Consider the following 26,437-nt stretch of genomic DNA (forward strand, 5'->3'; position numbering starts at 1 on the left):
GGAGGAGCAGTGAGAGGGGAGGAGGAGGGAGGTGTGGCTATCTACTAAGTAGTCCCAGGATAGCCTTCAGTAGCTAGGAGGAGAAGGAGTTGACAGAAAATCTTGCTTGACAGTCTACTTGCTTATGAGTAAGGCTACATTTTAGTCACGGGTATATTTAGTAAAAATCACAGACAGGTCACAGGCAATAAACAAAAAGTCATGGCCCGTGACATGTCAATGACTTTTACTAAAAATACCTGAGACTACATCATACCTGCTGGGAGTGGGCCGCTCCTGAAGATTGCTGCTGGGGGGGCGGGGAGCCTGGGGCCCTGCTGCAGCTGGGGGGGAGCCAGGGGCCACCTGCCACTGAAGCGAAGAGTGCCTGGGGCCCCCTGCCCCTGCCGCCTGCCACTGGAGGGGAGGCAACTTGGGGCCCCCTGCCGCTGGTGTGGGGAGCAGCCGGTGATCCCGCCACCACTGCTGTTTCGGCCAGGGGAAACCCAGGCACCCGCCACCACCACTGGTCTGGGGGAGGGCAACCTGGGGCCCCACCACCAGTGGTCTTGGCCCGGGGCCCCGCTGCCACCACTTCTAGTCCCAGACCACCGCTCCAGGGGAGCACAGGGGACAAGCTACCTGGAGCTGCCATGGCAGCATCCAGTGCAGCTGGCCCCTGGGCTCCCCAGCTGCTGGGGTGGTCCTGAGGTCAGCTGTACTAGCGCTGCAAAATTCATGAAGGTCATGGAGAGTCATGGACACCATGACTTCTGTGACCTCCATGAATTATTTGCAGCCTTACTTATGAGTGAAATTCCAGCTGGCATGATAGTGGCATCAAGGCAAATATGTGACTGTCACTCCAGATGAATGACACTTGGCAGGCATGTAAACTGGATGGATCATATTAATCAAAAAGTGTTGCATCCAGTATGATGGAATTCTGTATTAAATCACATCAAATATAAAGAGGAACTGATTACAGAACTAGCAATTAATGGTAACTTAGGTACAAGTGATCGTGACTTGATCACATTATAATGTGCAAACACAATAAAATTCAGACCAGTGATGTGTATATATTGGTGCTTTAAGAGAGCCAATTTCACAAAGCTGAAAACAATATGAGCCAAATCATTTGGGAGGAGGAATTTAGTCAGACAAATGTGAATGATACATGACACTCTACTAAATGGCCGAGATATGATGACCAGACAGCAAGTGTGAAAAATCGGGGCAGGGGTGGGGGGTAATAGGAGCCTATGTAAGAAAAAGACCCAAAAATCGAGACTGTCCCTATAAAATCAGAACATCTGGTCACCCTAGGCCAAGAAGCCAGAGTTGAGGACGAAGGCCATATTGGTTAAAAAACTGACCTGGTTCAGAGAGGAAGTGAAGGCAGCTATGAAAAAGAAAGAAAGAAAGAAAAATACATTACATTAAATATATATATAAACAAATTGAAGAAAGGGGAATTAGATAGTAATGGATATAAATTAGAAGCTGAAAATATAAAAAGTTGACAAGGGAAGCAAAGGGATAGAAGGAGAAATTTATGACCAGTAAAGTGTAAGGACAATAAGGAGGCATTGTTAAAGTATATTGGGAATAAAAAGAATTCTAGCAATTGTATTGGTTTATTACCAGTTGTAAATGATAGAATTATCAATAATACTGCAGTAAAGGCAGAACTGTTCCATAAATATTTCTATTCTGGGGGATAACAGATGATGAAGTCATATCAAATGATAACATTCTTTCTTTTCCACTGTTATCTCAGGAAGATGTTAAACAGCAGCTACTAAAGTTAGACATATTTAAATCAGCAGATATGGATAACTTGCATCCAAGAGTCTTAAAAGAGCAGGCTGAGGAGCTCGATGGAACATTAATGTTGATTTTGTAATAAGTCTTGGAACACCAGGGAAGTTCCAGAAGATTGAAAGAAAATTAATGTTGCGCCAATATTTAAAAAGGATAAACAGGCTCACCTGGGTAATTATAGACCTGTCAGTCTGACATAGATCGCAGGCAAGATAATGGAACAGCTGATACAAGACTTGATTAGTAAAGAATTAAAGGAGAGTAATAAAATTAATGCCAATCAGAATGAGGTTTATGGAAAATAGATCCAGTCAAACTAACTTGATGTCTTTTTTGATGAGATTACAAGTTTGGCTGATGAAGGTAATAGTGTTGATGTAATAAACTTCTGTAATGCATTTGTATTTATAATCACATTTTGATTAAAAAACTAGAAAGCTATAAAATGAACATAGCATGCATTAAATGGATTAAAAGGTGGATAACTGATAGGTGTCAATGTAGTTGTAAACAAGGAATAATATCAAATAGGTGTGTTTCTAGTGGAGTCCTGCAGGGATCAGTTCTTAGCCATATTCAATTTCACATAATTATTAATGAGCTGAAAGAAAACATAAAATCATCACTGAAGAAGTATGCAAATGACACAAAAATTGGGGAAGTGGTAAATAATTTAAGAGGATATGTCACTGATACAGAGCAATCTGGGTCACTTGGTAAACTGAGTGCAAAAAGCAATATGTGTTTTAATATGTGAACATCTGTAGGTGTACATCTAGGAACAAAGAATGTAGGCCATACCTACATGATGGGGGACTCTGTCCTGGGAAGCTGCGACTCTGAAAAAAGATTTGGGGGTTCAGGTGGATGATCAGCTGATCATGATCTGTCTGTGGCCAAGAGGGCTTCAAGAGGGCTAATGCAATCCTTGGATGCATAAACAAGAGAGTTTCAAGTAGGAGTAGGGAGTTATTTTACCTCTATGTTTAGCACTAGTGTGACTGCTGCTGGAATGCTGTGTCCATTTCTGGTGCCCAGAATTCAGGAGGGATATTGAAAAATTGGAGAGGTTTTAGACAAGAGCCACATGAATGTTTAAAGGAATAGGAAAGGTGTCTTAAAGAGTATGTCTACACAGCAAATTAAGCCTGAGCTAGAGCCCCTAACCCCATTGTTTCCACACACCAATTGTATTAACCTAGGACTCGAACCTAGGGCCGCAGGACCCTGCAGGGCTCAAGCATGTGTTAAGCCCTGTTGCTTTCCTGTGTGCACATGGCCCCATCTTGACTTGGATCCCGGACAGGGCTGGCTCTACTGTTTTTGCCGCCCCAAGCACGCGCCGAATTGCCACCGCGGACGGTGGAGGCAGTCAGTGTGCCGTTAAGGCGGCATGCGCGGGTCTCTGCTTTCCCCTCAGCCCTGACCTGCTCCTGCCACCCGCGCTGTCCCAGGCTGGACAGGGCGCTTACAGGGTGACATGCAGATCTCAGCACATGCCACTGACCTGCCAGGACCGAGCTCGAGCTCCCCGCGACAAACTCTCGGAAACCCCCCACCCCACCCACTTGGTTGCAACTCATCCGACCGGCGTGCCCAGCCGTGGGAGGAACGTTCTGGCTTCAGGAAGAGCCGGCCTGGAACGGGGCAGGAAGTATTACTCAACCCTCGGGGGGAGCTGCACGGGGGTAACACATGTCCCCCGCTCCTCCCTCCATCAGGTCCAGGCTGCCCAAGGTGATGCCACTTTCTCCAGCTGCGCCCGGGCCAGGCTGACCCATTACTCTGCGAGGCTGCCATGGGTTGGCCCCAGCCAGCCACCCACAGGTGCTGTCCGAGTTACACGGGATCCCGGCACTCTCATGACTGAGCTGCAGCCCAGCAATGGTGCAAGTGGAGTGTCCGCGCTCCTGTCTCCACAGGCCCTACTCGGCCCGCCGGGGATGGCTCGGAAGGAGCCGGCTCTGAACCTGGCCCCGGACCCCATTGGGCTGGATGCTTGCAACTGGCTATGGCAGGGGTATTGTGCTAGGCTCTGCAGCCGCCACTGCTGGCTGCCAGGGCCGGCACTACTGTTTTTGCCTGCAAGCAGCTCGCCGAATTGCCACCGCGTGGGGGCAGTCCATGTGCTATTCAGGCGGCATGTCCGCTTCCGTGGCGGCTGCAATTCAGCGGCAGCTTCTGTCTTTGGCTAGAAGACAGAATCTGCGCTGCTGTGGATAGCTAAACATAGAAGCTGCCGCCGAATTGCCACCACCGCGGAAACGTGTGTGCCGCCCTAACGGCACATGGACTGCCCCCGCCGTCCAGCGGCAATTCAGCGCACTGTTTGGGTGCAAAAACACAGGGACTGCTGCCCCTTGTAGATTGCCGCCCTGCTTGGGATGCTCGTGCCTGGAGCCAGCACTGGTCCCGGAAGTCTTCTGGATGTATCCCAGAATTCCTTGGGGCAACTTCCTTAGTCTTGTCTACATTGACAACCTGTGATGCAGTCTATTGCACTCTGTTGCAAATGGAAGTCACACCTCCATTTTCATAGTTCAGCAGATAATTAGGACACGAGTCTCCAGGACTATCAAACTATTAAAATGAAACCTTGCAATTCTTCATTTTTAAAATGGGATGTTCAATGAAGGTGTTTTTGTTCTGTTGTTTTTATTTATTTTTGTCTGTTTTGAAGTTCAACATAAAATGAAGGTGTCAGAGGAAAAACACACACCACTGGTTATGAGCAGTGAAGTGCATTGCCAGGGTGCCCCCTCTGCGCCCTGGAAAGCAGGGATAAGGGATCCCTGGGAGGTTGTGGGGAAACTTTGAGGTTGGCTCCCACTTGCCACCCTGACAGTACACCCAGCCCGGGCACCCCTGCACACGCCAAGTGAGATCAGACTGAACATTCTGATATTTTCCCCTTTTTCCGGCAGTTTCAAATTCAAATGATGAAGCTGGCATAGTAACCTCCCACACCCGCCACTGGGAATTGTTTTGTAAACCTTCCCACGTGTGGTTTTTGTTCAGATTGAATTTGGTGTTTCCTTAGCTGCTTCCATTTCTTGGTTAAAAACAGGACTTGTTGTATATGAAGTACAATTCAGAACAACACTAGGGAACTATAGGCAATTTATCAGCATAGGGTCTCTGCCTGTGGGAAGGGAAACATCCTCTTGGTCACTCATCCTCAAAGGAGTCTAGCTTCGTGCGCCTAGGGAAGCCCCTCATTTCTGCCTGTTGATGAGGTAGACCATGGAAAGTGCATCTACTGAAGGATTCCCCCATCCTTCATTCTCCTCTGGGAACTGGTATGAGGACCTGCAGTCACTTGGGGTGTGGGGGTGAAGGAAGAAATAGCAAATGAATGGGCCTGACTTCTGAGAGTTACCAGCTCTGGATGAAGGAGCTGACTTCTGGCAATAGATCAGGAGCAACTCTCAGGGAAAGAACTGTCCATGTTATTGCATGTCACTCTCAGTAGCAGCAGACCTAGAGCCTGCTTCCTTGGTCCTCTCATCTCCTTCACTTCTGCCTCACAGAACCTGTAGCAGCAGACTGACCTTCTCAAACTAGGACTCATATTGCAGGACTCAACGCAATGTCCCCAACTCCTCTATCTAGCCAGGAAGTGTATCAGTATGGCCAACTACAAACATTCAAAAATCATGAGCCAACTCCTAAACAATGTGAAATTTGGCTTACTATTACATTCTAAAAAAGGTTGGGTTTTTTAATTTACCTTCTGGGTTTTGAGCATATAATACGTTTTCAAACTTTTCTCTACAGCCATGATGGCTAGAAACTTATTCATTTTAAATGAAAAGTGAGAGTCTCGTATGATCACATGACTTCAGGAACTGGGGCTTAAGAAAACCATCTAAAATCAAGAGAGTTGGCAACAGGGTCTAGGAAATACCTAATTTTAATTTAAAAAAATGAAACTATTAATATTAGTGGTTGTTTTATCTGAATTTCAGACGTGCAACATCTTGACTCATACTAACACATTTTTATGTTGATGTGGTCCACAGTAAAATAGGACCGTTCATTCACATATTTATGCTTTTGAGTTGAACAAGAAAATTCAGAGTGAAAAGCCAAAATTTCCCTGATATATATGCCCTTTTTCTCGTTCACAGCTTTTTTTGGGAAATACCTCAATGAATACAATGGCAGCTACATCCCTCCTGGGTGGAGAGAGTGGGTTGGATTAATCAAGAACTCTCGCTTCTATAATTACACTGTTTGTCACAATGGCCACAAAGAGAAACATGGATTTGATTATGCAAAGGTAATGTCCGGACACATTTACACTGCATCAGATGACTTCACCTTTGATTGGTTACACCCAAAGAGTACATATGTCATTTTCTCACAGTCATATAATCAGATAATTTGAGATCAGTTTCTCAAATTTAAAGGTGCCATTGTAGAATGGATAAAAAGCTACAAAGGGTCTTTAATCTGGTCTCTCTCTCTCTCTGTCTCTCAGAAATGGGTGGCTCCATGTAAGAAAAAAGAATAAAAGCCTTTCTTGAAGAAAATATTGTGTCTTGTGTTGCTGATCTCTTACGTTAAGATGACGGTGTATAGCAAAGCTTATCTGGCGCTGTTTTCTGTTATACTGGGTATGTGTGTGGTGAGGGGAATAGTGTGTCTGTGTTGTCCGGTTCCAGATATGAGAATGAGAATAGATAAGTGCAGAAAACAAGGATTAGAAAACTTCAAACTTTGTTTGTACTCCTGACAACATTTGACCAAGGTGATCTGCCAACGGCAATAAAATTTCTCAGAAGTGTGTAGCACTGGAAATTCTGTAGTTTCCAAATCACTTTATGCAAGCTGGAATTTCCTCAGAATGGAGCTCGTGGAGGATGATACAGATGTTGCAGCTGTAGTTTCTTACCCATGTAATGAGATTTCATTGGAAGCTCACAAGAGTTGCTTCTGATTTCCACACCCGTAGATATTACATGACACTGATACAGTGTAAATTAGAAAATAAAGAATACTGGTTAGTTATCAATTCCTTCCACATCCTATGTATAGCAAGAATGTATAATGTTTAGAAAAACAGGAAGAAAAGTAAGAGAGCAATAACCCATTCAGTGACCTCTTCTGAGGGTATTTCATTTTACCAGACTGAGATATCAAAAATTGCCAAAACACTGGTGCCCTGGTAGGTGACCAGATCTTCATAGTTCCTATAAATAAGAAGTCAGTCTCCTCCACATCATTACAGGAGCATTAACATCTCTAGACTGCTTTATCTGCTGTGAGAGAGAGAGAGAGAGAGAGAGAGAGAGAGAGAGAGATTACAGCTGGTTGGCTTGTCCTAACACTGACATGCAAGCAACACAGATCCAGTCCCTCAGGCACTGCTTTTGCAGCTGTTTAGGGTCTTGAATCCACAACATGTGATTAGTCATGCCTGAAAGTGCTTGAAATTGCAAACATCATCTCGGAACTTTCTCAATGAAACTCACACTAGACCTCCAGGCCAACAAAGAATGCTTAGAGGTGGCAGGTGGTTTAATTTAAGTTTTCATCTTTTTTTTCTTCTTTCCATTTCCTCCCTTTCCCTTGTAGACTTCCATTTGCCACCTTGGCTGAGGGTTAAACCAGTTTATTAGCAAGTAACAACCTTAACCTCAGCAGCTGCAATTCTTTATGTTGTACAATTAAAAGAACAGATCCTGCAGGATTTCAAGTGCTTCCTATATTTATATGTTTGAATGCAATTTCTTTGATAAAGACATTCCTAGGCAACCATATTTTTTAATATATTCAGTGTTGTAGACTTCTCTCATGTTGCACAGAGGCAAATCTATATTATGAAGAAAGCACTTGGGGTGTGGGGGTGAAGGAAGAAATAGCAAATGAATGGGCCTGACTTCTGAGAGTTACCAGCTCTGGATGAAGGAGCTGACTTCTGGCAATAGATCAGGAGCAACTCTCAGGGAAAGAACTGTCCATGTGATAAGGACTTAGATGTAAATATGAAATGATATTAGGTATGGGTGGTTTCTTGCACTTTGGTATCATTACATTTTGTCGAAGAGCTTTATCAACAAAATTTAAGTAGTATATGTCGGCTCTATTTTATGTGCTGGAAAACACTATGTTGCCAAGTCTGGTAATCATCTTCAGTTAATACAACCTGTTTTATGGGTAAGAGAGTTTTGCAAAATACACTCCCATCTAATATGCCTTCCTAAGAAAGTAATTAATGCCTGGTGTGTCCAGTGTTCTTTATGATCATGTGCCTCTTTGAAGGTACGTTTTTACTTCCTGATCCAAGTGCTAATGATTACTTGGTATAACATAATACTGTGATCTGATTAATGATGCACTTTGTAATTTTTATTTTGTGTTAAATGTATGTTACAGGACTACTTCACAGACTTAATCACTAATGAGAGCATTAATTACTTCAAAATGTCTAAGAGAATGTATCCCCATAGGCCCATAATGATGGTTATCAGCCATGCAGCCCCTCATGGCCCTGAGGATTCTGCACCACAATTTTCAGAGCTCTATCCAAATGCTTCGCAGCACATGTAAGTAAAATTTGGATTCTGCCAACTCTGGGTATTTGTATTGCTGCTTATTGTTTTTCATGGAGACGCTGCAGGAACATACATTGAGGGATCTGTAGTGAGTAGCAAATATAATTCCTTTTTAGTCCAACTGTATGTTGTACTGTACTTGTTCCTTTAGGGAGAGACAGTGCCAACTTTTACAATAGTGAGGAACTCTTTTCTCTGGGAAGTGGTGTAAGACTAAGAGCTCTTTATTAGAGAAGTCAAGGCTCTTTGCCATTTTGTGAAGGCAGCTTCTTACAATATGTTAAAACAAGTAGACACTGTGAGAACCTGCTGCAAAGATATTACTTCCTTCATGTTCCTCTAGATGACATAGTTTTCCTGAGAGCTGGTTAATTGAAAATGTTAGTTGTGGCAGCGTCCTTCGGCAGCTTTTGTGCAGATGTTCACACCAGGCTTGCTTACAGAACAGCAACAGCCTGGTTCCCAAGCAGCCTGTCGGTCTGTGTTTTTAAATAACATGCTGCTTATTATTTTTGTAAGGTGGTTGTACCGTTCTAATGACTGTACCTACTGGCTTTGGGTCCAATAAATTATTGATTAAAAGGTTTTGCATTTATCTGAAGAAATGAGGACACAGGTCCAACGTCCCTTTTTTTGTGTTGTTCTACAGGTATATTTTCAAATGTGTGCAAGTAGGTGATAGGCAGCAGCAGATCCAAATCAATTTATTTTTGTTTTAGATTATAACATAGGAGGAGTTCTGACTGGAATTCTTCTGTTCTAGCCCCCTAGATATGGATTATGCAAATTCTTTTGACAGTGTGAAGAACAGGAATTGTTCCAATTACCATCTGCCCTTTCATTCATGATCATGTGGACCAACTTAGCCTCATAGAAGATCAGGGTTGAAAGAAACCTCAGAAGATCATCTAGTCCAGGGATTCCTTGTTGAGACCCCCTGTCAACATGCTATAAAAATACCGGGGCCCAGCGGGGACAGGGAACTTAGGGCTCCGGGCTGGGATGAGACCCTTGGGCATAGGCATACTTTTACTTCTATTTGTGACGGGGGTGCAAGAGCTGGCGGGGCTTGAGCCAGCTCCACACAGCGGGGTCCAGGGAGAGAGCGAACACCACCTCCACACCCTGGCTCACTCAGGAGGCCACCCAGCCTGTCTGAGTTGTGGGGAGACACAAGAAAAAATGTAATTCAAAGAGGGGATTTAGTTCAGAAAGTTTGAAAATTGCTCAGGGTGCAGGGAGGGGGTAGCTGGGGCTGTGTGTGGGCAGGAGAGTAGCTCAGGGAGCAGGGAGGGGGTGGCTGGGGTTTTGTCGGGGGGCTGGGGGTAGCTCAGGGTCGAGGCAGGAGTAGCGAGGGGCTGTGTACAGTGGGGTGTAGCTTATGGTGCAGGCAGGAGGTAGCAGGGGGCTGTGTACAGGCAGGGGATAGCTCAAGGTTCAGGCAGGAGTAGCTAGGGGCTGTGTACAGTCAGGGTTGTAGCTCAGGGTGCAGGCAGGGGGGTAGCTCGGTGCAGGCAGGAGGTAGCTAGGGGCTGTGTACAGGTAGGAGGATAGCTCAGGGTGCAGGGAGATGGGTAGTTAGGGGCTGTGCACAGACAGGGGAGTAGCTCAGGGTACAGATAGGAGGTAGCTAGGGTTATGTGCAGGCAGGAGGATAGCTTAGGGTTCAGGCAGGAGGGTAGCCAGGGGCTGTGTGCCGGCAGGAGGTAGCTAGGGGTGGTATGCAGGCAGGGGAGTAGCTCAGGGTGCAGGCAGGGGGTAGCTAGGGGCTGTGCACAGGCAAGAGGGGCTCCCAATGTGGCTCCCAGCTTCATGGAGGGGGGCACTGGGGCTCCCAGCTCCTGGCTTGGGATGGGGGGAGGTTTGCCAGCTTCAGCCCCACACCACTCCTGGCTTTGTGATGGGGTGGGGCGCACCGGCTTTAGCCTGTGTCTAGCAGCTGTGGTCTGCTTTCTCCCAGACCCTGTGATCTTTCCCTGCATTCTTTCCTGCATGTTCTTGGTCCCCTGTCTCTGGGTTTCCAGCCCAAACTCCCTCCTCCCAGGAAGTCACTGCAGGCTATTTCCCCTGCAGCTCCTATCTGCTGCCAACTTCCTGGCTTTATACCAGCCCCTCCTGTTCCTCTTCAGCTAGGGCTCATTTTCAGTCAGCCTTTCAATCTCTGGCTCTTCCCTAACTGCAGCCGATCAGGTTAATTATCCTTATTTAACCTACTCTGCGTTGTGTGAACATCCCATCACACACATTCTCACATTTGTCAGTAGTGCAAACCAAGCACAAATGTTCATGACTATATTAGGCAATGAGGTAATGAATGCCTGCCTGCTTTCACAAGTACCAGTATTGTAAGTTCAGTTGTTAAGTACGCACTTTAACAGGAAACCAGTTCTTGAAAAGAGTTCTAGATATTGGGTTTGGAATTGGTGCTGTCCTTCTGTGTTGTGAACAATTTCTTATTGTATCTTCAGAAGTTAATGGGGCAGATACACTCTACCCTTCAGCAAAGAGGAGTACAATTTTCACTCTTGGCTATAGCTGAGATTCATCTTAGGGGAGGTTAGAAGGTGATAGTGTTAGTTTTCCACCAGGGATTCTGTTCAAAAGAGAGGTACTACATCAGCACATGTCCCTGTTGGCCTTGTCCTTCCTGTCCCTGGACATTTTAGGATCTGTCCTGGCAGGTAGTGTTGCTTTATCCTGTTTCTGAAGACTTTATGACTGCTTGTGTTTGGAGTCTGGGTTCCTCTGGCTTGCACTGATAGAACCAATGAAGTAAATAAGTCCTCACGGGTTTAACAATGGAGGAACATAGAAAACCCTATTTTGTTTTGCAACTCCATTAGAAATGTTACATGAGCTATCTGAATAGGTGAGGCTGTGGATCATGGTTGTCCATTTGAAAATTTGATTTGCTGTGAGTATTTGTGCCACCTGCTCTTCCTATTATCTCTATAGACTGGAAAACTGTGAAATGAAAATAGGTTTAATCTGATAAAATGCTTGTTTTGGAAGCCAGAAAGCATGAATCAGGTGTGTCTCTTCCTGTCTACCTTGGTGGCCTGGATTTCCTGGCATCTTTGTTGTAAAGTGTTCCTTCTCTAGCTGCCATGAGAGAGAGACTTGGGTGGATTGTTTTGTATTTCTTGTGAATGACCAGGCAGGTTAAGAGTTCAGCCACCAGACAAAGAAGTGAGACAAATTGAAAACAAACTGCCAGTTTGGGTGCATGAAGCTACTAAATAGCCGGTTTCTATAGCAAAAGCATTAGCAACATGTTCTGACTAAAAGAAAGAAGTTAAGTGGCTCACACAAATATGTGACTGTTCCTGTGAAAACCATGCAAGAGCAGTAAAATCCCTCCTGCCTGGGTTAGTGTAACTTGAACGTTTAACCCTTGGGTTTTCTTCCTTGGTGGTCAAGCATCATTTGGATCACTTTTGTCTGACCTTGGGTTACAGCCATCTGACCTTCAATTTTGTTTTTAAAATGTAGTTGTGATATCGTGTTACTGTAATGCTTATCTCCAGAAAAGAAGGGAAACCAGATCAAAAGCTGCTTGCTGGCTTTGCAAACTGAGCTGGAAGGTTATTCCTAGAGACCAAGAGTTAAGTCTATCAGCCACACGCAAGAGGAGATTCTGTTTAATAAGGCAGTACCTTAAACATGCACTTAAATTATGTACCAGTTCATTGCTGGTGGAGAGTCTGTACTGTTTGTTGTTTAAAATATTAGCTGTTTAAAAAAAATAGAGGTATGTTCGATTGGGAATGAGGTATGAGGTCACATGTATGAGCTGCAACATAGCTGCCATAGCAATATTTCCATTCCTCTTTGATTTCATATTTGTTTTTTTCTTTTGTGTCCTCACCTACCTGATTGAAAGAAGAAAGTCAAATGCACACAGGTAGAAATTCCCATATTGTTTTTTAAGCCGTTCTTGTAAAAAATATATATGGTAATAATGCCAAACAGAAAAGATGGACTTGCACACAGCTGTCATTTCACAGCCTCATCCTTCCACTGCCACCATACGAATGAACGCTCACACATTGAATGAAAACACCTAAAAAGACAAGCAAGACTGTGAATCCTTACTGCAAATGTTCACTTGTTAACTCAATCAGTAAAGGGTGAAATCTTTTTATAAGTATGAAGAACACCATCTCTGGGCTCTTGAATTTTTCCTGATCCATATAGTGCTTGCAGAGTTAAAAGAATTCCTGGAGCGTTGGCTGTTGTGTGTTATCTATCACCATGTTGGGCTGGTGGTCTATTCTGAAAATATATCAGACTGCCACATCCATCCAGCTATGCTTAAAACATTGGTTTCAGGGAATAAATCAGTACTGGAGAAGATGAAATACACTAATGCGGGAATATGCGATTCTGCTGGCACAATGGATGTCAACTGTTGGGAATTTGGATGGTTAGACTTTAGGAAATACTGTATTTAAATAAGAAATTTACAAATACAAGAGATGGCTCTATCTAGGTGTCTGTCAGTTAAAGTGGAATCCTATTCCATGGCACAACCTAGCTTTAAGGCTCTGACTTAGAGAATACTCCCATGAAAGTCTAAATTCTTAGTTAAAGTCAGGCCACCCTACACTTCTCTGGCACTTTAAGTCCCTTTTACCCTGCAGCATAGAGTAGTCTTAGAGCAACTGTGAATTAGGCCTGAGATGTTTATAGCACTTCTGAAAGAAAATTAAATTATATGATGTAAACAAACTTTAGAAGTAAAAATTCACATTACCGAAGAATGTCAGAAATGGAAATCCAGAACATTTCATGCTGTGCTAAGTAAAAAATCTCCAGCCTGACAGGAGGACTATTGCCAGACTCTACGGTTGTCCGTAATCAGAAGAAATCAATTAGTACCCCAAGAATGGCATTAATGGTTTCAGAAAAGCAAAGTGATATCCAAACATGTTTTTAGGATTTTCAAACTTTATTTTTAAAAGTGTAAAGAGCTGAAGTTTATTCACAACATGAGTGCAGCATGAAAAGAAGCAATATAAGATTTCCCACAACGTGCCTCAGATGTTGACCTTCAGGTGTGATCTAGGTCTAGATGAGAGACTTTTTCCTTGCCCATTCAGTCATTGATATGTCTGCTGAGACTGTCAACAACCTGTCAATTATGGTGGTCTCTTTTGTAATGTGGGCTCTTATCCACTAGAAGCTAGAATGGGATCACAAAGTTACTTCATATGGGGACAAATGAGTCTCACAAAACTGGGTCAGTGGGCAACAAAATGGCAGATGAAATTCACTGTTGATAAATGAAAAGTAGTGCACATTGGAAAACATAATCCCAACTATACATATAAAATGATGGGGTCTAAATTGGCTGTTACCACTCAAGAACGAAATCTTGGAATCATTGTGGATTGTTGTCTGAAAACATCCACTCAATGTGCAGTGACAGTCAAAAAAGCTAACAAAATGTTGGGAATCATTAAGAAAAAGTGCAGCTATAAGACAGAAAATATCATATTGCCTCTATATAAAACCATGGTACACCCACATCTTGAATACTGCGTGCAGATGTGGTCACCCCATCTCAAAAAAGATATATTGGAATTGGAAAAGGTTCAGAAAAGGGCAACAAAAATTATTAGGAGTATGGAACAGCTTCCATATGAGGAGAGATTAATAAGACTGGGTCTTTCAGCTTGGAAAGGAGACAACTAATGGGGGATATGATAGATGTCTATAAAATCATGACTGGGTTGGAGAAAGTAAACAAGAAAGTGTTATTTACTCCTTCTCATAACACAAGAACTAGGGGGTCACCAAATGAAAATAATAGGCAGCAATTTTAAAACAAACAAGAGGAAGTATTTCTTCACACAATGCAGAGTCAACCTGTGAAACTCTTTGCCAGAGGATGTTCTGAAGGCCACGACTATAACAGGATTCAAAAAAGAACTAGATAAATTCCTGGAAGATAGGTTCATCATTGGCTATTAGCCAGGATACACAGGGATGGTGTCCCTAGCCTCTGGTTTGCCAGAAACTGGTAATGGGGGACAGAGGATGGATCACTTGATGGTTACCCTGTTCTGTTCATTCCCTCTGGGGCACCTGGCGTTTGCCACTGTCGGAAGACAGGATACTGAGCTAAATGGACCTTTTATCTGACCCAGTATGGCTGTTCTTATGTTCAGATTTCAATGGCTTTTGTCACTACTGCTCTGAGGCCTATTTGAACTTATGACCTAGACATGAATAACATGATCATCCAGTTCACTAGAAACATCATTTAAAAAATAGGAGTGGAAGTAAGAATGTTGACATAAATGTAATGATTGGGGTTTGTTTATTTATCTCCATAACTCTCTAGCCCTCTTGCAGCAGAAGCAAGACTTTCTAAAGTAAAAAGGCAATTATGTTCAATGGATATAAACTTCTCTATGCTGTATGCTAAGGAACTCAGTGTGATGGGTACCCCCAACCTTCCAGGGTGCTACCTAATGTACTGGGGTGCCACTGGGGCTGCCTGTTCCATCAGCCTGGGCTCCCTCACCCTAACCTGCTAAGCCAGGCCGTCGAGCCTCCTCTAGCGCACACACTGGTAGGGACCCACCCAGCTGTAGAAAGACACAGACACTGACATCAGCTCTGCGTGGGAGGACTGAGCTCGGGAATTGCCCAGCAGAAAAGTGCACACCCCCTCTGGGGTGAAAACTCAAAATTGCCTTATCTTGCACTGCACAGAGATCTATATAGGGTAAGCTCATGAAAATCTCCCTCTCCCTCAGTGTGGAGGACAGTATGCACAGCTTTTTGCCTCCCAGTTATGAATTGCACAGACTGGTTTATAGAAAACAAAATTTATTAACTACAAAGGATAGATTTTAAATGATTATAAGGGATAGCAAACATATCAAAGCAGATTGCTGAGCAAATAAAACAAACATGCAAACTAAACTTAATACACTAAAGAGACTGGCGACAAGTAATAATTTCTCACCCTAAATGTTGTTTTAAGCAGGTTGCAGAGTTTCTTGTAGACAAACTGCTCTTGCTTGAGGCTTAGAACTTCAGATATTCCTTTCACAGACCAGACACCTAGCCTGAGTCCAGTCCTTTCTTCCCCAGATCAGTCTTAGATGTTTTCAGCAGTCCTCTTGGGCGGTGGTTCAGTGAAGAACCAATGACTTAGATTAACTCACTTCCCTGCCTTAAATAGGATTTACATATGGCGGGAATCCTTTGTTTTCCGGTTTGGTCCCTACTCGCTATTAGTGAAAAATATTAGTAGGCCAAGATGGAGTTCAGAACCAGCTGGCATGATCACATGACCCTGCAGTGTCAAAGCAGTATCTCAGGAAGGTGGGAGATTAATATCTTCAGAGTGCTATGGCTCTCCCCAATGGCCCATCCAGACTGATTGCATTCATCTGGTGGGTGTTCCCCAGATGGAAACACAGTTGTAATTGTTACATATTCCTAACTTCAGATACAGACATGATACATGCATACAAATAGGATAATCATAGTCAGTACATCATAACCTTTCCAATGATACCTCACATGATCCATCTTGCATAAAACGTATCTCAGTTATGCCATATTCATATTATAACAATATCTCTATGAAGAATATGAGGCATAGTGTCACACTCAGGTTATGTTAAGCTTTGGCAATCAAACTTTCAGACTTCATACCCCCAGCTAAGTAAATTTTCTTGTTTTTTAAAAAGGAAGCAGGAGAGAATAAATGAAACTGGAGATGGACTAAGGAAATACAAATTCAGATGAATGCCAGCTCTAGAGTCAAGAGTGTGTGTCAGACTTTTAATTTACTCAAACCTGGGCCTCCAATTCACTAAAGCCAGTGTCTATATAGCAACTGTACATGGAATTCTAGCGCTTTTCTCAATACAAGGACTCTGATTTTGGGTGAGGCCTCTAGGCACTACCATAATAAAAATAAATAATGAATTATGATGCATACATTTTAGTTGTAGCTGTATTGACCCATGTCACTAGCTGACCAAATATAGAAGAGTGCTGTATGTTGCCAACCATAGCTCCATATTGGCAATGTCATGAAAGTTGAGACTAGTTTACTGGCATCATTTTGCCATTTAGAAGGCTAGTATTCACTCCAGCTCTGTTTTAGGGGAGGTTTTCAAGATTGGTCATGCTGCTTATGTGCTTGTAAATCTGTTGTTTGTTGTTCATCATTGTCAAGTAACTTGTTAATGTAATAAAAGTGCATAAAAGAAATTATGCACCAGCTCTTATCATCTTATCCCTCCACTGGGGGGAGATAGCTTTTTCCCCCATTGTAGTACAAAAGAATGGTAGCAATGCTAAATGTCCAACTTCCTTCCTGCCCTTGAAATATCTATGTGTATTAAAGATTCTCTTATGTCCTTCATTTGGTGTTCCTGCTGTATATCCTGTGAAAGGAGGTTCAATCACTGATAGAATCTGAAACTTAATGTACTTAATGTCTGATGCATCTTGGCAATTTGAGAGGGTGTTTTTCTATTTCCAGAAGTATCTGTAACTTTTATAATTATTTATTGAGGAATTATTTATTGAGGAATCAAAACTTTGGAAACTACAGCAGGAGCACCGGAACCTCCCCCTGCTCTGCCTCTTCCCCAAAGCCCTGCCCCCTACTTGCTCCTCGCCACCCCTTCCCTGTCACTCACCGCTCTCCCCTCTCATCCTTCCTCGTCGCTCCATCCTCTCCACCTCCCTCCCGTCGCCAGCTGGCCTCACTCTGCTGTGGGGCTGAGATGAGAACTGCAGCCACTGACACGGAGCCTCCCTGTCCATAAGATGCAGGTAGGAGGCAGTCCCGTCTGAGCAAGGGCTGCTGCAGGTTGATGATCCGTCCTCTCCTCATCCTCCCACCTCCTGCAGTAACCAGACTTTTGGTGTCTGGTCAGTACATCTGACTGTACAGGTTCACTTTTGATTAGACTTTCTGGTCGAAAACTGCACACCTGGCAACCAGGGTAAAGTGATTTAAAAAAATTAATTGCGATTAACTGGGTGATTTAAAAAATTAATCTTGATTAATCACACTGTTAAACAATAATAGAATATCATTTATTTAAATATTTTGTGAGTTTTCTACATTTTTAAATATATTGATTTCAATTACAATGCAGAATACAAAGTGTACAGTGCTCACTTTATATTATTGTTTTTATTACAAATGTTTGCAGTGTAAGAAACAAAAGAAATAGTATTTTTCAATTTACCTAATACAATTATTGTAGTGCAATTTCTTTATCATGAAAGTTGAACTTACATATGTAGAATTATGTACAAGAAAAAACTGCATCCAAAAATAAAACAACATAAAACTTTAGAGCCTACAGGTCCACTCAGTCCTACTTATTGTTCAGGCAGTTGCTCAGACAAACAAATTTGTTTACATTTGCAGGAGATAATGTGGCCTGCTTCTTGTTTACAATGTCACTTGAAAGTGAGAACAGATGTTTCCATAACACTGTTGTAGCCGGCATCGCAAGATATTTATGTGCTAGATGCCCTAAAGATTCATATGTCTCTTCATGCTTCAACCACCATTCCAGAGGACGTGCGTCCATGCCGATGACAGGTTCTGCTTGATAAAATCCAAAGCAGTGCAGACCGACTACATTTATTTTCATCATCTGAATCAGATGCCACCAGCAGAAGGCTGATTTTATTTTTGGTGGTTCATGTTCCATAGTTTCCAAATCAGAGTGTTTCTCTTTTAAGATTTTTTAAAGCATCCCTCTCAGATTTTGGATGGCATTTCAGATTCTTAAATCTTGGTTGAGTGCTGTAGCTATCTTTAGAAATCTCACATTGGTACCTTCTTTGCATTTTGTCAAATCTCCAGTGAAAGTGAACTGAAAGTGAAATGAACAACATGTTCTGGATCATCATCCAAGACTACTATAACATGAAATATATGACAGAATGCACATAAAACAGAGTAGGAGTTCAGTCACAAATTTAATTGACACTTTTTTTTTTTAACAAGAGTCATCAGCATGGAAGCATGTCCTCTGGAATGGTGGCTGAAGCATTTTCAGGTGATATTGTAAATAAGAAGCGGGCAGCATTATCTCCCGTGTGAATGTAAAGAAACTTGTTACTCTTAACAGTTGGCTGAACAAGAAGTAGGACTGAGTGGAATTGTAGGCTCTAAAGTTTCACATTGTTTTGTTTTTGAATGAAGTTATGTAACTAAAAAAAAATCTACATTTGTAAATTGCACTTTCATGATAAAGGGATTGCACTGCAGTGCTTGTATGAGGTGAATTGCAAAACATTATTTCTTTTGTTTATCATTTTTATGGTGCAAATATTTGTAATCTAAAATAATATTAAGTGAGCAATGTACACTGTATTCTGTGTTGTAATACAAATCAATATATTTGAAAATGTAAAAAAAATCCAAAAATATTTAATAAATTTCAATTGGTATTTTATTGTTTAACAGTGCAATTAAAAGTGTGATTAATTGCAAAAAAAAATTTTGAGTTAATCACGTGAGTTAACTGTGATTAATCGCCAGCCCTACTGGCAACCCTATAGCACCTCAGAAACTGAATAAAACACATTCCCTGCCTGAAAGAACTTAAAATCTAAATATACAAGAAGATACAATAAATGAGAGCAACCAGAAATGGTTAATGGGAAAAGAGGGAAGGCTGCAGAAAGTTCAGAAATGTAAGGTTATATAGTTACTTAAGTATCTCATAAAGTATCTCATAAAGCTTGTCTAGATGGAGAGTTACTGTTTGGCAAGCCTGAATGTAAATCTGCAGCTCACCAGCTTGCTGTGTAGTAACTCATCATGTAGCAGAGATGGTGCTAGCCCTTAGGAGGTTTTAAGCAGGAATAATTTTGCCTCCCTCTTGCCACTTATTTCCACAAACCAAAAAATATACCAACACAACACATGCTAATTCTTTTGTTAAAAAGTCCACATTCAATAAGGGAGAATTGGGGTTACACTAAATCCGGGCCCCGTGAGCTGTTTGGGGCCCTAAGAAGTTGCTCAGTCTGCTTATGGCTAGTGCTACCAGTGCCAGGTGGACATCGCTGAAGTGCAATGAAAGTACCAAAGTGCAGCTGGTGCACTGTGGATTTACACTTGGCCCTGCTGCGCAGGAAATCACTTTGTAGATAAGCCCATATTAATGTCACAGGTTAAAATATGTGTTTCCTTTCCCTTCAGTCTATTTTTGTTACTTTTTTATTTGTATTGATGGTTAGAAATCAAATTATAGATTTAAAAATAAAACCTTGACAGGACTAAATCAGGAGTAAGAGAAAAATGTATCAATGCTGTAAATAGACTGTTTTATTAACTCATATAACTCTCTTTCCCCCTCCCACCCCAAACTGCAGCCAATGGATGTTTAACCTATAACTCACAGTATGTATACTATATGTGCAGTTTCCATATTGATTGCAGCTACTGTAAAGCTATATATATAGTTATACCTTTCATGAGGAGATTGCAATCTAAATAGGCTATGCAGGTGGAGGCCCAGATGATGATGGCGCTTATTTAAGGACTTTGGAAATGTGCATTCAACAGCACTACTCATATATACTTACTCATGTGGTTCAGCATTTGTAAGATCAGGGCCTTAAATAGTGAGTTCTTGTTGTCTTTATGATGGGGTTACCGTTTTTCCTGATGTGGGCCAACATTTTTTGTTTAAAAATAGATGTCTGCTTTTCCTCATTTTTTTCCATTGGTTAATCTTAAGTAAAGTAATGTGAAAGTTTGTTAATCCATGTCCTCAGAGAATTTTGCTCAGCGATACATTTTAAGGCGCCGTGTATTAAACTGGCCTACAATACTGCAAACACAATTTTGCTTCCACAATTAAATGTAGGCCCAAACTTTTGGGTGCAATTGTCCCTTATATGTTACCCTTTGGACCTCCAGCTATGTGATTGGAGGGTCCAATCAAACAGTTAAGCTTTTAAATGGCTGTAATAATGGACTAATATAATAAACTAATTGTGCCCACATTTTAATTGGAGGCTATTTATAACAATTCAGGTATGTTTACAGAGTTTTGTCTGTCCATTGTCTCTTCAGTCCACGTGGGCAGTACTCCTAACCCAGTTACATATGTGGATGAAGTAGAGAGTAAATAGCAGTTCTTCTTCAAGTGATTGCTCATGTGTATTCCACAGTAGGGTGTGCATGCTCACCACATGCACTGGTGCCGGAAGCTTTTTCCCTCAGCAGTACCCATAGAGGGGGAGCACCGCTGCGACCCCTGGAGTGGCACCTCTATATCACGCTATAAGGGGAGCTGCACACTCCCCTCAACCTCAGTTCCTTCTTGCTGCCAGTGAAGGTAGTCGGAACTTCATGCTCCAGCCTTGCTGCAGCTTCTCTAGTTAGTCTTAGTAGTACAGTTCTTCAATAGTTAAATAGTTTCTCCAGTTAGTCATCTGGGCTCGGGGCACGCCCCGTGCCCCAGGCTTCAAGTTGTGTGGCTCCTGTTGCAGTTCTATGCCAAGAAGTGATCTGCACACACAGTGTCTCCACTGCTTGGGCGAGACCCACATAAGTGAGCGCTGTAGGAGCTGTAGACATTTCAAACCACAGACTAAGAGGGAGAGAGACATTAGACTTCGTGCTCTCCTAATGGAATCAGCTCTGACCCCAGCACCAGCACGCCGCACAGATTCAGTGCCCGGCACCGCATCTTTGGTACAGAGCGAAGTCCCCTCCACTAGCTAACACCTCTCCCCTTCAAAGAAGCAAGGGCAGCGCCAAGAGAAAGATATAGGTGAGGCCATACCTGAGCTGGGCAGCCGACAATCCCCTTCGGGACCCAGGCCTCCGACTCACGTTGAGCGGAGCAAGCCGGTCCCATTCGTGCATGCCTCCCCTGTGGAGAGGATGGCATCGACGCCGGAGGCAGCACAGGCTGCACGTGGCATTTTAACCCTCCTGGTACTTGGGGTGCCCCTGAGACGGGCCCCTGGTCTCAAGGGAAGTTGCCACTGGGAGCACAACAACCCTCCCTGATGCGGCACAGTCCCCGCTCCGAGGATCACTCGCCGCCTCACTCAACGCGGTCTTCCTACAGCCTGCACCAGCCCTCTACCCCGCTTAGGCTGACTGGCTTGCCGCTCCCAAGGGAGCCTCGGGGCTCCTCTGTGTCCTGCGACTGGAGACACAGGCACTGGGATAAGCGGTGCTGATGTTCCTCCTCACGTTGAAGCTACCGGAGCCGGTCATGTTACCATCGACATAGGCACTCCGACTCGAGCTCCTGCTCTACCAGACATCGTGCACGGGACTCATCTCGCAATTCACCGGCACCAAAGCACCATAGCTCCGGCCTCTGGGGCGAGTACAGGAGCAGCACCTCGAATGGGTACTGATCTTCGTCCTCGAGGTCCCGGTCACGTGGACAGCACCATGCTGGGCACCGTCACTCTCATCGCTTCTGCGGTACCGTGCGGTCGTCGGTGACCTCCGCATTGGCACTCAGCCACCCGTCTCCAAGTCATGCGGCTCTGCGAGAGCAAACTGGCACCCAAGTGGGTCAGTGGCATGGAACACTGTGGCAAGGGCAGTGGTGTCAATGAGCACCATGGCCGCAGATCCCTGCCCAGGCGAGACCACACTCAGTGGCGGGAGCATCTCAGGCTCCTTCAGCCTCCCCTCCATGACAGTGGAAGAAATCAACAGCTCCCTAGCTGGCAACACCACGCCCGAACTCTGATCTGGGGATTGACCCACCAATACCATCCGACGCCTTAGACTTCGTGCCGGTCCCCTCAGTGGCACCAGGGAATACCATAGCGGCACCGCCGCCCGTCCCACAAGAGGACTTCAAGGCTCACCAAGAGCTCCTCAAGTGAGTGGTGTCCAATCTCCAGCTCCAGGCTGAGGAGATGGAGGAGCCATCTGACTCTCTCTTTAATGTACCGTCATCCTCGGCACCAGGCCATGTGGCCCTGCCTCTCCACCAGGGGGTGGCCAGTATCTCGACTACCCTGTGACAAACCCCAGCTTCCTTGGCCCCCATCTCCAAGAAAGCAGAAAGGAAATACTTTGTGCTGGCTAAGGGCCATTAATACTGTTCTCCCACCTGGGATCTAACTCTCTGGTGGTAGAGTCAGTTAACCACCGGGAGCGTCACAGCCCGCACCCACCCCTAAGGATAAAGATGCCAGGAGACTGGACACGTTTGGCAGGAAGGTTTATTGCTCAGCGAGCTTCCAGCAAAGGGTGGCCAATTACCAAGCCTTTCTATGTCGATATGACTTCAATTTACGGGAGTCCCTACCAAAGTTTGAACATCTCCTCCTGTAGCTGGACAAAAAGGAATTTAGGGCTCTGGTAGAGAAAGGAGCATCAGCGGCAAAAGCAGTCCTCCAGGTGGCATCAGATGCAGCAGACACAACAGCCCATTCGATGACCTTCGCCATATCCATGTGCAGGGAGTCGTGGCTTCTCCTGTCCGCACTGTCTGCAGAGTCCCAGTGCTTGTTGCGGGACCTTCCTTTCAACAGGAAAGCATTGTATGTGGACCAAACTAATATCCACCTGCATGGGATGAAAGACTCCCGTACAATCCTGCAAACCTTGGGCCTGTATGTCTCTCTGGCGAAGGACAAACCTAGGCTGCAAACTTCGGCTCCTCCTGCTAGGGGCAGATACGAGCCCCCGCCTAAGAGACCGAGGGAATAGAGACGCAGGTCCCAGCATCAGTCCCACTCAGCTCCACGGCCCGGCCCCTTGAAGGGCAAAAGGCAGAGAAAGAGGCAGTATTGACTCTTTGCGGGAGGCCACCGGGCTTGTTGCCAGGGAGACCCCCCAGCTAATAAAGTTTGTGTTCTGTAACCGTTTATTTGCCTTCCGAGTGGAGTCCCAGATAACATCGGACCAGTGGGTCCTCAACACTATTTCCAAAGGCTACATGTTGCAGTTCACTTCACACCCACCCACCACCCCCCTCACTAGGCGAGCCTTGGGGTAATTCTCGGTCCCAGGTACACACCAACCTGGCTGCGCTTCACCTGACAGCGTGGTTGCTCCGTGGTTAGATGAGGAGGAAAGGAGATGTTCGGGGAACGTCAAACGAGTTCTGTTGGAAAGCAGAAAACCATCCACATGACGGATGTACCTGGTCAAATGGTCTAGGTTCTGTAGGTGGGCGGGGGAGCAGGAAACTTTCCCATCGTCCACATCACTCCAACTCTTTCTCGATTACCTCCTGTCCCTTAGGATCCAAGGGCTAGCTCTCGCCTCTGTCAGAGTGCATTTGGCAGCCATATCAGCCTTTCATCCACTGGTACAGGGCCACTCGGTCTTTTCCCACAGTATGATCTCTCGCTTTATAAAAGGCCTGGATCTTTCATTCCCGTATGCTAGGCCTCCCGTGCCTCAATGGGATCTAAACCTAGTGTTATCTTGCCTCATGGGCCCTCCCTTTGAACCCTTGGCTACATGTTCCTGGTCTCATCTGTCGTGGAAGGTAGCATTCCTTGTGGCTATTACGTCAGCCCGACGTGTCTCGGAGCTTAGGGCCTTGACCTCGAAATCCCTGTATACGGTCTTCCACAAGGTTACGGTCCATTTTCGCCCACACTCTGCTTTTCTCCCAAAGGTGGTCTCCGCCTTCTATATGGATCAGGACATTTTCCTACCAGTACTCTGTCCTAAGCCCCATTCCTCCAATAAGGAGCATCGCCTACACATACTAGATGTGCATAGGGTGTTGGTTTTTTACCTAGATCGAACCAGGCCGTTCCAGAAATCCTCCCAGCTGTTCATTGCGTCAGCTGAACGGATGAGGGGACAGCCGATTTCCACCCAGCGCCTTTCGCGTTGGATCACCTCGTGCATACGCACGTGTTATGACCTGGCAGGGGTTCCCCTGCCGCCTATCATTAAGGCTCATTCTACGAGAGCTCAGGCCTCGTCGGCTGCCTATGTAGCTCATGTCCCGATTCAGGACATATGTAGCACTGCCACGTGATCCTCTGGCCACACCTTTTCTTCACATTAGGCAATCGTCTCCCAAGCACTCCTACTCACCTCCATCAGACATAGCTTGGAGTCACCTACTGTGAAATACGCATGAGCAATCACTCGAAGAAGGAAGGACAATTACCTGTTCTGTAACTGGAGTTCTTCGAGATGTGTTGCTCAGGTGTATTCCACATCCCAACCTCCTTCCTCTCTGTCAGAGTTGTCTGGCAAGAAGGAACCGAGGGTGGGGGCAGTGCGCAGCTCCCCTTATTGTGCAATATAGAGGTGCCACTCCAGGGGTTGCAGCGGTGCTCCCCCCTATGGGTACTGCTAAGGGAAAAACTTCCAGCACCGGTGCACGTGGCGAGCACTCACACCTACTGTGGAATACACCTGAGCAACACATCTCAAAGAACACCAGTTACGGAACAGGTAACTGTCCTTTTTTGATCGCTGTTTCTAATAGGGTTTATTAAATAGCAGAGATGTTAAGTCTGCAGTGCTGTACTAGTATTTGCTGTATTTGTGAATTTTTCCATTGTAATACATAATTACATAAAGAATATATTTGCTTGTTGCTGAGTGTTAAGATGACTCCAAGCTACAGTTAAGTCAGCAGTACAATGACAGCCTGTTGTGTGGCCAAGAAGGTAAGCCAGCTGCTGAGGTTGGTTTTAAGTCTCCTATTCCCAGATCCACTGTCAGAAGCATCCTGATTATAATGGATACTCTTTAACAGCAGCGCTCCAGGGATTAGTGGTACAGTTAAAACCTTTCAATAACACTTTCAAAATGTAATTTTAATCTCTGGGTGAAACAGGAGGTGGTTACAAAATGAGATGAATTCGTCTTCTAGACAATTTGTGGGATAGCACGAGAATTGGCATTCTGTGAAATATGCAATATTGGTGGCTGATGGAGAAACACTAAACAAGGATTTTAAAAGGATAGAAAACATATACATAACGAAGAGACAAGAAATCTACTAAAGCTTCGTGTTCAAAGTGACATAGGCTATAACTACATTACCTGATGTGCCGGAGTACTCATGTGTAGCCCTAGGTTTCCACTCAGGGCACTCCACCATTTTACATCGCCCTACAATGGGTGGAATATTTTGTGAGCACATACTAAATTAGCCAATTAAAAACAGTTTATTATCCCCTCCATTTTGTCGGCCATCATTGATTACAGCCCTCAGTGTTGAACTGAGATCTAATCATTTTAAACTTCTTGAATGTCATTGTCTTGCCATAAGTTGCCATGTTTCTAATCTTCCCTTTTTGGCTAAGGTTATTGAGAGTATTATTGTGAAGCAATTCAGGTGTCTAAAATCCACTGATTTCTTTGATTCCTTTGAGTCTTTCATTTGACCTGCTTATGGCATGGAGACTGAACTGGATTTGTTGGTTGGTGATCAATGGGCAATAGTCAGGCATCTTAATTGTTTTAGATTTGTCACAATCTTTTACACCACTGAAGGAGGTTTTGCTTGCTTGCCTGTTGGCCTTGGCGAGGCTATGCTTGAGTGGCTCTGTGCTTTCCTTTTGGAGTGGGACATTGGGCAGTTGCTCATCTCAAGGTCACTCTTGTCTGGACTCATACATAGCTGATCAACAAACAATAAATCATTTTAACTTCTATATGTGTCCAGGGACAGGGTGATGGGTGTATTTGACATGTTTAAAAAAAGATAATAGAGACCATGAGAAAACACCTTCTTCTTTTGGGTAGCTCCCAAATTACATAGAATCACAGGACTGGAAGGGACCTCAAGAAGTCATCTAGTCCAGTACCCTGCACTCATGGCAGTACTAAATATTATCTAGACCATGCAGTGTTTCAGATTGGTATCCATTCCACAGAGAAACTAAGAAACAAGTCATGGAGACTAAACTATCTTCTGACCACTCCAGATCAAAATTGCTCTGGAACACTGGTTGGGCAGTGTGGGAAATTGCCCAGGGCTTTCATTCTAGTGTGATTTTTAAAATATATGTATATAATTTATTATACTTGACGTGAACAGACGCTAACATCATGCTTTATTTAATATGTGAAAAATGCCTGCTAATGAATG

General features: G+C 44.2%; 1 protein-coding gene across 3 annotated transcripts in view; it reads left to right on the forward strand.

Annotated features, from left to right (window-relative positions):
• The window catches only part of SULF1 (sulfatase 1), a 175,083-nt gene that overhangs the window by 87,251 nt on the left and 61,395 nt on the right, over window positions 1–26,437 (forward strand). For all 3 annotated transcript variants that reach the window (XM_030553246.1, XM_030553245.1, XM_030553247.1), the window contains 2 exons: window positions 5,937–6,088; window positions 8,188–8,357. In XM_030553246.1, coding sequence (XP_030409106.1) covers window positions 5,937–6,088; window positions 8,188–8,357 — 322 coding nt within the window. The remainder of the gene's footprint in view (window positions 1–5,936; window positions 6,089–8,187; window positions 8,358–26,437) is intronic.

Source organism: Gopherus evgoodei, chromosome 2, assembly GCF_007399415.2.
Source record: "Gopherus evgoodei ecotype Sinaloan lineage chromosome 2, rGopEvg1_v1.p, whole genome shotgun sequence".
NCBI classification, from domain to species: domain Eukaryota; kingdom Metazoa; phylum Chordata; order Testudines; family Testudinidae; genus Gopherus; species Gopherus evgoodei.